Source organism: Phoxinus phoxinus (genome assembly GCF_949152265.1).
Source record: "Phoxinus phoxinus genome assembly, chromosome: 7".
NCBI lineage: Eukaryota > Metazoa > Chordata > Actinopteri > Cypriniformes > Leuciscidae > Phoxinus > Phoxinus phoxinus.
This window is the reverse complement of record NC_136882.1, coordinates 12,418,012-12,428,056: the sequence shown is the minus strand read 5'-3', so window position 1 is coordinate 12,428,056 and position 10,045 is coordinate 12,418,012. Positions and strand designations below refer to the sequence as shown.

Here is a 10,045-nt window from a genome sequence, read left to right as displayed (position 1 = left end):
TGACCTGCTCTATTAATCTCTAATGCCAGCTGAAGGCACAAAGAAGGTAGTGAGTGAGTGTGAGAATAAATAGCAGACAGATGGATTTGTTCTAATGGTGTCATGAAGGGCAGGGACAATGCAAATAATAACAGTAACCCGTATTACTGTGCAAGTATAAACAAGATGCTTATAAACTTTTAAGACTAGAAACCTCCACATCCGTTGTTATTTAGGTCAAAGGATAGGCCTGTGTCAAATCAAACACTAGCCTACATCAACTCCAATTCATGTCCCTTATTAAATGGCTAATACATTCAATATTTACCACAGTGTTTGTTTAATATGATAATCCCACTGTTGTTTATAAATCTAAAGCTAAATAGGATATGTAACTTTTGTCCCACTACCGGTTAAAAATTAAAACTGCATGCCATGAGTCAGTCTTGTGGAAATATTTTGTTTTGGTTCTCCTCTGGGGTTCGAGGCACCAATGTAAACAGGACTTCTTATAAGAGCGGATGGACAAATAAATAACGGCTTCTTTGTTTTTACAACCGGTGATTCCCGGAGGTTTTGTCGTTTCTAATGGTCCATGGTTACTTTTTCTCGTTCGTTGTGACAACACACTTGCAGCTTCGCGCTACAGACAGTCGGAAATATTTTTCTCTACAGACGTGACGTGACGTGACAAGCACTTCGCGCGAAATCCATCCCGACAGCTTTAAAAAAAAAGATAAAATAAAGCATTATAAAACAACACAACAGAATAGACTAAGTATATTTGGGTAAAGTAGAGATATAAGATTATTTGCACTCTATCATTAGCCTACTAATATATATATTTTAAATCAAAAAGTTACATTTGTACATTTTCCTGTTTAATACTTTTCCATATTGGAAGGCCTATGCAGTTCATGTTTACTTTTGTATTAAACAATTTTGGTACAGTTCCACATAACATCCGATGTAAAATTAGGTGCATGTGTTGGCAATTTTTTAGTAGGTCAGTGTTGAGGTATTGTCACATAGGTTGGTTTACCACAGTCATTTTCTGTAAACACGGAAAACTCACATTTAACGTTATACTTGCACGCTGCTGCTCGTCTTGTGTAAAACTGACAAGGGTCTTTTAAAGTGTGCTGGTAAAAACATCTCGTCCCTCTTGGACATCTCCTCCTCTAACGACTTAATGTCATTTCAGCAGGCTAGCACGCGATAGGGAATAGCTGAGCTGTTCTTGTGACATTGCAAAAGCGCTGTTGGAGACCAAGCCTGCCTGTGATGCTGCCGAAGGGCTCTTGGCCACCAGCCAACAACAATCAGCGTCTCTCAATCACAAAAACAAAAAAACAAACGCGCGCACGCAGCGTAAAGTAACAGCAAAGACGCGAGCGCCATCTAGTGTCGCATCTTCGAATAAACACTCAACAGATGTGACGTTAAACGCATTTGCCTGGTTTCACAGACAGGATTAGGCTTTAGGTCAGTTTTGACATTTAAGTTGCTTTTATAAATGTGCCTTAGGGGAAAGAAATATATTACTGGTGTGCATCTTGAGACAAAACAATGGCACTGACATATTTTAAGATATGCTTGATTTCAGTTAAAACAGCTCACATGCATTAAGTCTGGGACAGGGCTTAAGGCTTGTCTGTGAAACCGGGGGTAAATATATGTGTACACATGATTTTACACATATTGTACTATTAATTTTACTTTACATAATTATTTACATAATACAATAAAAAATAGGCTATGTGATCCCTCATTTTCAAGCTTAAAGCCTTAGGTTTGGCATAATGACAAGATGGAGGTGATATGATTTTATTTTTTACAGATTTTATTTTTAGTAGTATTTCATTCATAAGATAGACTAATGGTCACGCTAAGACGAAATAAATCAAACGATTAGCTCCCTCTGGTGTACATTCACAGTATATTTTTAAACCCTCAACATAGTTCATTAAAATAGATTGTGCATATAAAAACATCAAATTTACAAAATACAAATCACCCTCATACTGACGGATATCAAAATACAGTTCGTGAATGACATATTTTACGGAGGTTTCTTTCAGCAGCTTCCAATAACTGGTTGTGGACATCATGACATGTCATTTACTGCACTCATTGAAAAGGGCCATTTCTCTTTCCTTATATTTTTAGAAATTGTCTAGACAGCACAGAACACAGATTTTACAATGTGGAAATTGTCCTCTGATGTACAACTATATCCCTTAGTTTCAACATTAACATTATATATATATATATATATATATATATATATATATATATATATATAACTATTTAAAGGGGTCATAAAATCACTGGTAATTACTTTATTTAAAGTCTTTATAACTTTGCCACCATTTATTGAGTCCTGAAGAGTGACAAAATCTAATCTACAATCTCTTGAAAATGTTGCCAAGCAGGACATGAACGGGAAGTAAGCCTTCAAGGAATTTTTAAAAAGGGAAGTTTTACATCCAGCTATTAATAGATGTGTATCATTTATGTGAAGCTACTTCCTCAGTCATGTGGTGTGATGCATCCATATTATTGCAAGAGAGATTACCAGCATTAATAAACATAGTTAATATGCAGCATAAGAAAAGAACATGTCAAAATAGTTTTAAATAGGCTGGGTGGAATATTTATATATATTTTTTATTCATTTGTCACACTACAGGACTATAGAAACGAACTGGCAAAAAAGTTGATCAAAAGTGGTGGAAACACTGACCAGATGGTCAAAACACTTTCCAACAAACACACACAAACAAACAAACAAACAAACAAACAAACAAACAAACAAACAAACAAACAAACAAACAAACAAATACTTTCTCTTATTAAAATGATTTTAGATAAAATCTTGATGTTGAAAAAAAAATCCAGGTCCATTTGTGAACATACCAAGTGAAAATGTTCATAGCTGGGTCATATTTGAGTTTAGCACAAGTGGTGGTAATCCCATACAAATTAACTTATTATATTAGTAAATTTATGTACTGGCTTTTAGATGCATTTCTTGGTTGTAATGTTTCTGCACTATCAATCAAAGCTCGGTGAATGCAGGATTATTTGATCCACACAAAGCCAATTTGTGTCCCAAAGTTGAGTCCATCTCTTACATGGGAGAAGAATAATTCCGGATGGCAGGAAGTGCACAGTGTGGATTCAGACTGATGTGGGATCCTGATGTCCTCGATGTGTGCAGGTTTAATCCCACCTCTCTCCAGCAGGATTCTAAAAGACAAAGCATGATTGGTTGGTTGACATGATGCAGTTTAATAGATGCAAGATAAAGTAACGTTCTTAGAATCGTCTTAAAGAAAAATAGTACTTTTTTTTTAAATAATTTTTTGAAATTATAATAAGCTTAAATTTAATAGCGCAAGCTACTTAAAGTGCTTTGCAAAGTTAAAACAACCTTGACAGTGTTATTTTAGTATTATTGAGATCACAGACAGCAACACCGATTCGGCCCAGAAGTTTTGACCATTTCGTTTACATCCATTTCCCCGTGAGGAACTAAATCAGGCTTGATAATCTTAAGAATATCTTGTAGTGTGTGATGATGTGCCACGATTTTCAACTCTTGTTGTGTGTGCAGGTTTGAGATCCGAAAGAAGAAAACCTGTGAAGATTCTCCTTATATGTGCATGATGCAATGCAACCAGATTTAACAACCGGTTTAAGATTGAAAAACTCCTGTAGTCTGAGCCCGGCTTTAGTCTGCATGCGTGTGTACGTCCACTTTCCCCTGGGAAATCATCAGTATATGTTTCTGCTAATATTCTTACAGAGATATATTGCCTTTTACATAAATCAGCTTCCTCCTAGAGGTGTTCATTACTGTGAGTCACTTCAGGGAATGACTTGACCTACGTGAGTGACGCAGAGGACTGAGGGATCAATAAAACAGTCTCTGGAGAACAGTTGAAGTCAAACCAGGATTCCGCTGGTTGACCTTTGACCTTTACCTGGTTGCGAGTCTGATGTCGACATAAGGTGTAGATGAGTCCATGTTTCTAACGCAGTCTGGGTGTATGGCATGAAACTCTCTGGCCGAGTCTTCCTCCAGAGTAAAGCAGCACGGCCCGACTGAAGGCCCGATCACACACACAACGTCTGCGGGACTGCTGCCAAACTCCGACACCATGGCTTTCACTGTTGCCATGGCAATTCCCATTAGGGTCCCCTTCCAGCCTGGGACACACACAAGAAAATGCCAGATAAACAATTGTCACATCATTTCTGGCATAGATGTTATGTATAAACACAGAAAATGATTATACTCTATGTATCTCTGAAATAGCATGAACACGGATTATAAGCACAGCACCGAGGAAAACTCAATTACATTAACCCTTCACGGAGAACTCCAATAACTGAATTTCAGATAAAACACTTTGATTTATGTCTGTCAGTCATGCATTTCTGATTGAAAATGCTCTCATTTGGAACAGTCTGCAATGCATCACGCAGACGAAACTGGAGTCGCGCTTATTACAGTTCGAGCGAGGTATAAAGACATAATATACTTCTGTAAATAATGTACTTTCCTTTAATATATGCGTGTACTGTATATAGCGTGTGTTTATTTAAATATTAAATTGTTATTCATTTAAATCATGTAAATTTGGATTTTGGAAAGCACTAAACTGAGTGATGTCTGTTCGGATGTCTAATATGAAAATAACGCAATTTGGTTAGATATGTATTTTTATCTTGTTTTAACCATAATCATGATACTGTAACGGTCACATCTCATGCACTTTACACCCCTCAAACAACCATGTTCAAAACTATGGAAGCCTGTTTCCGCCACGGAATAAAATATATATATTTGTATGTAATTGTGACTTGTGACAATTTTAACTTTTTTTCTTGCAATTGCGAGTTATAAAGCCCAAAATGTGTAATAGAAACTCACAATTGTGAGAAAAAAAGAAAAATTTTGTCACAATTGTGACTTTTTTTTGTGTTTATATCTCTGAATTCTGACTTTATAACTCGCAGAAAAAAAGAATTGCGAGATGTAAACATAATTGTGAGAAAAAAAGTCAGAATTGGAAGTTTATATCTCGCAATTCTGACTTTAGAACTCGCAATTGCAAGTTTTTATCTCACAATTCTGAGAACAAAAGATTTGTGAGATAAAAAGTCGCAATTGCTTTTTTTATTCAGTGGCGGAAACAAGCTTCCATACAAAACACACCTGGGACTAAATACAATACAGTTAAAACAATTCAGTGAATTTATGATTCTTATGATCTTTAAAACTTTTGTTGTTGTAAATGCTTATGCTTAAATGCTTGAAATTAGTTTAGTGCACAAATATGAATTGCCTACATAAGAATTTATTATTTTTATTTACAAAACTTTAAATAAATACAAATTATTTAAATTATAAAAAAATAGTATTATTATTAAAGCTGTAAAGCCTGACATATGAAATAATAGTACGAAAAATATATATTTTAAATGGAACCGTTTATATTATATATAAAAATTAACATTTTAACTCAGCCTTGTGAACTACAGAGACGAAAGTCTCACCTCCAAATCAGCAAACCACCTCCTTTCTATCACCAAAACTCACACAAGAATATATGGTTTAATGTGAATGATTATCATCGAGTATTATACATGTTTAGTATCATTTGAAATGTCTCAGGGCGACTGGTACAAATGTCTCATTCCCAAATAACTGACACACAAAGGAAGGTAGGCAAATGGTCTCCTATTCTCAAAAGGTGTAAACTCAATGCAAATTTTGCCATGTAAATCAACTTCTGCCCCCAGCGGTGATTAATGTAAATTTCCATTGTTAGCACATGTTTCCATGTGAAAGAGGTTCTGTCTATATAATGAAATGCAGCAATGAGTTCGAGTTCCTGTATCTCAGATCAGCCGGTGAAGGTTGAGAGCCGCCGAGACTCTCACCATCATATATTTCATAATGTTGGGTTCGCATCTCTTCTCTTTATTCCAGAGCATTCGATGTTTTGTATCGATTATCTTTGAATTGATTATGTAATTGGCATGATACATTTACCTGACGTAATAAATTGTTACATTTGATTATTCTAACGGCATTATTTTTTAAATTTTAGAGTTAAAAATAATAGTCAAACATTCGCTCACATTTAATGGCGCACGGATATCATTAAAACCTTTTCATTTATGGAGTCAGATGAAATAACGAGAAAATACATATGAGAAAATGTGTTCCATTTAATTTTGTTGTGTAAGATACTGTTAAAGACAGTAACACGTAGAGACCTTCCTCGCTGGTCGGATGCCGGACTTTGGGCCGATCGAGCGCGAGTTTACACCTCTGTATGATATAACACAATATTGAGCTCATATTGAGGAGGAAAGAACACATCACTTTTATTCAGACTCATGCATATGCATTTTATTCAAGCTACTTTAGTACTGGAGTGAAGTGCAATGACCGGTGGGTAAATTCCCTTCTCCACTTCCTGTGAAGTGATATTATTCCCGTTATGGTGTTCGCAGTGCCATAAAAACGAGAACATCTGGTCGAATGGAACGCACCTTTTGATTCAGATTATATGAACACACACGTCCCACAGAACTCACTGCAAAGCTTGAATTGAATCACTATAATGTTATGCAGACCTAACCATAATATATTAATTACATTAATTGAAACCTATCAAGAAAATGACCTATTTCACATATATTTGTAAGAAAATCAAGTCTATTTATAGGAGCATTAAGATTGTTTTTGGCATTGTGCTGAGACTAACCTGCATGTGCCACTCCAGTGACCTTTCTCACGGGGTCAGTGAAGAGCAGCGGCATGCAATCGGCCCCTGGAGCTGCTATGACGACTCCAACCTGATCGGTCACCATCCCGTCGTAACTGTCCGGGGCCGGTTTGCCCATCACCCACACATCACTGGCATGGTTGCACTGAAGTCAAGAAGTTTAGTGTGAAAGATCAAAGAGTGAGCCAGTTTTTGAAAGAACTTCGGCAGAATGTAGAAAGGCAGTGGTATGTGTTATGATATGATATGCTGCTCGCTCTTAGACTGACTCCCTCATATTTCCTCTGTGGTGAAGTACCTTTATGAGGTTGAACTGCGGAGGGGTGAAGCCAGCCTGCAGGCCGAGCCGGCGCAGGTTCTCGGACACCACCGCTCTGGGGTCTTTGCGCCGAGGGTTACAGAAGAGGTTCAGGGAGCTCAGGGTGCTGATGTAGGAGATTCCTCCAGCACGAGTGGTGAAGCCGTGACCAAAGCAGTCTGTGAACGAGAAGGAAATAGATGTATTAGCTGCTTCTCTGTCTCTGCTTACTCACACAGTCAACACTCGCTGTTTCCTTCACTGTTCCAATTATCCATTCATCTCACAAAGCCTAACTGATTATATTTAATACATATTTAATACATGAATTCCTCTAAATGATCAACATTATCAAAACTTTGCTGGGAAACCTGTTGTACACAATTACTACTTCTGCCCACTAGTTTATGCTTTTTCAGGAAAAATGTCAAAAATGTAAAAATGTCCCCCTTCAGGTTGAGTTACACGTGTCTTTTTGCAGTGAAATATTGAATTTTTATATTGTTAAATATTTCAGAATGAACACTTACTGGACTGAAGCAACTTAGGTTTACTTGATTATACATACATGTTTTTTTTTTATCTTAAAATGTATGTATCAAATATGATACAACAGGCTTTTGTTCATCTGTCAATCATCATCGTATTGCATTGCATTATATATTTAGCATACACTGATTTTATCACAAAACTATTTAAATATCTTCTTAAAATAAAGTATAGATATCAGTGACAACTGATATAGTGACAATCTGTTAAAGTGTTATAAAAATCTCATTTATTTAAATTACAAGGTACATTTCATTTGACTTTTTGGCCATAAAAATAACAATATCTCCACCAAACTGCATATTTTTGCTTCTTTCCTCCTCAATATGAGCTCCATATTCTGCTACAAGGGCCATAAAACATACAACAAAACATAAAACACATCCACAAACTTTGTTTAGATTTATTTTAGATTTTTTTCTATTTTTGTAGATTTTTAATGAACGGTTCCATTAGAAAATATTGTTTTTCTTACTATTATTTTATATGTCAAGATTTACAGCTTTAATAATAATAATAATTGTATCAATAATTACATTTATTATACTATGAAATAATAGTACAATTTCTTTTTAATTTTTAATAAACGGTTCCATTTAAAAAAAAATCTTACTATTATTTAATATGTCAGGCTTTACAGCTTTAATAATAATAATAATTGTATTAATAATTTAAATAGCATTTTATTTATTTAAAGTTGTATAAATAAAAAATGATAAATTCATTCGTATGTAGAAAATGTATATGTGTGCACTAAACTAATTTTAAACATTTAAGCATAAGCATTTACAGCAAAAGTTTTAAAGATCATAATAATAATAAATTCACTGAATATGTGTAACTGTATTACTGCATATTTATAATTCCAAATTAAATTATGCCAACACTCAATCTCATATAGCCTAGTTCCTGTTTTGAAGACAGTGAACATAACTTTCAAATTTTTACTATATTACTAGTTCAATAAAAAACATGCAAAGTAAATAATAATGAATAGTACATATATATTATAAGTATAACCTCAAAGGTAAAATACGCGTATAATGAGATCATGAAGAAGACGAACACCGCCAACCTGATATTACAGAAGACCTGAGAAGTGTAATGTCTCCTTTGACCGCTGGGAGGCGCTGTAGAAACGCGCAGAGCTCGTGTCTGGCGTCAGCTGCCTGCTGAGTGCTGATGATGTCTGTGTGTGTGCAGGGACCCAGGGGACACGAGTCACAGGACACACTGTCATATATCACACTGTACTCAAAACGATATGCAGAAGTGAAGAGGAGCTCCTGGTAAACCTGAAACAATGCTCTCCCGTGGCTCGAGGTCACGATCTTCACACTACTAATGTCCTCTTTGTCTATAGCCTGTTTGAATGAATATAACGAGGCTGAAAGAGAGCTTTTGCACAGGACCTGTGGGGAATTGCTGAAACCGATAAACATCTCCAGAACAGAGCTTCTTGGAAATCTGTCAGTCCCCACGGAGCTCTCTGGATCCGCTATGACGAAGACCGGTTCCTGTGAGCCATTCCCGGTCAGTGCACAAAACTTGCTGATGCGCCTTTTCACACAGATGTCGTATTCGGAACTGCGGATACGTGTGAGATCCACAAGAGTAACTGCAGCCATTATCGCACACACACACGCTTGCTTCGCTCTCTCTGGGATGGAAGTTATGTGGACGTTTAGACATACCACACCTGGTTATATGAGTTACAAACGAGGAACTTTTTTTTTTTTTTTTACCACGAACATAAAATTTCTTATGTCTCGATCACTTCCTGAAAATGCGTAGCGCCGCCCTCAGTGGAAACTCCTCACCAGACGAGCGCCTCATGTACAGTACATCCATGGGTTTATTTCTCACGCGACGTAGCTATGATTGACACTTCTCAGATACAAAATTTCCAGTCAGTTTCTACAGTTTGTTGCGTTTTCATTTTACCCGTTGGCTGGCTGTTTTTATACAGTTTTTTTTTAGACATACAAGCTGTCAGATGAGATTTCCTCATAAACTTCCACATTAAAGAGTGTTCTGAGACTTAACTGACATTGTCAATGTGCCCATAAGAGTATAATACACACACACACACACAAATATATCCATATTTATAAACTTTATTAACTATAATCACTGGCTTCTGGTAACGGCTGTACGCGACGCAAGGCTAGGTCTAGTTCGGAAGAGTCAAGTCACCTTCATTTATATAGCGCTTTTAACAATATTGTTTCAAAGTAGCTTTACAGTGATAATAGGAAATTAAAGTAACAGCAATTGTTTTGGCTTTACAGCAGCTCTAGAATAAAGTTATTCTCCAGCTAAAGTTAGTTTGATTGATTCACTTCCTCGCAACGATCATTAGTTGATCGTTACTTACCTAACTTAACAAGACACCGTTCTAACAGAAAAC

The 10,045-nt window shown here is 36.1% G+C and overlaps 1 protein-coding gene across 1 annotated transcript; it reads right to left on the bottom strand.

The window, feature by feature from the left end:
* Positions 1-2,619: 2,619 nt before the first annotated feature.
* Positions 2,620-9,672, bottom strand: lacc1 (laccase (multicopper oxidoreductase) domain containing 1). Its single transcript, XM_079617788.1, has 5 exons — positions 8,711-9,672; positions 7,087-7,265; positions 6,768-6,933; positions 3,969-4,194; positions 2,620-3,231 (listed from the first exon to the last, which is right to left on the bottom strand). The coding sequence occupies exons 1-5, from the start codon at positions 9,261-9,263 to the stop codon at positions 3,063-3,065; spliced, it is 1,293 nt and encodes a 430-aa protein (XP_079473914.1). The 5' UTR covers positions 9,264-9,672; the 3' UTR covers positions 2,620-3,062.
* Between the last annotated feature and the right edge of the window lie 373 nt (positions 9,673-10,045).

What these genes read in the sequence shown, in the direction of transcription:
- lacc1 (XM_079617788.1), bottom strand. Translation starts at nt 9,263, where the DNA reads ATGGCTGCAGTTACTCTTGTGGATCTCACACGTATCCGCAGTTCCGAA. An exon ending in CGCAGTTCAACCTCATAAAG is followed by an intron (nt 6,934 to 7,086) that starts GTACTTCACCAC and finishes TCTTGACTTCAG; the next exon opens with TGCAACCATGCCAGTGATGT. An exon ending in GACATCAGACTCGCAACCAG is followed by an intron (nt 3,232 to 3,968) that starts GTAAAGGTCAAA and finishes TTTGTCTTTTAG; the next exon opens with AATCCTGCTGGAGAGAGGTG.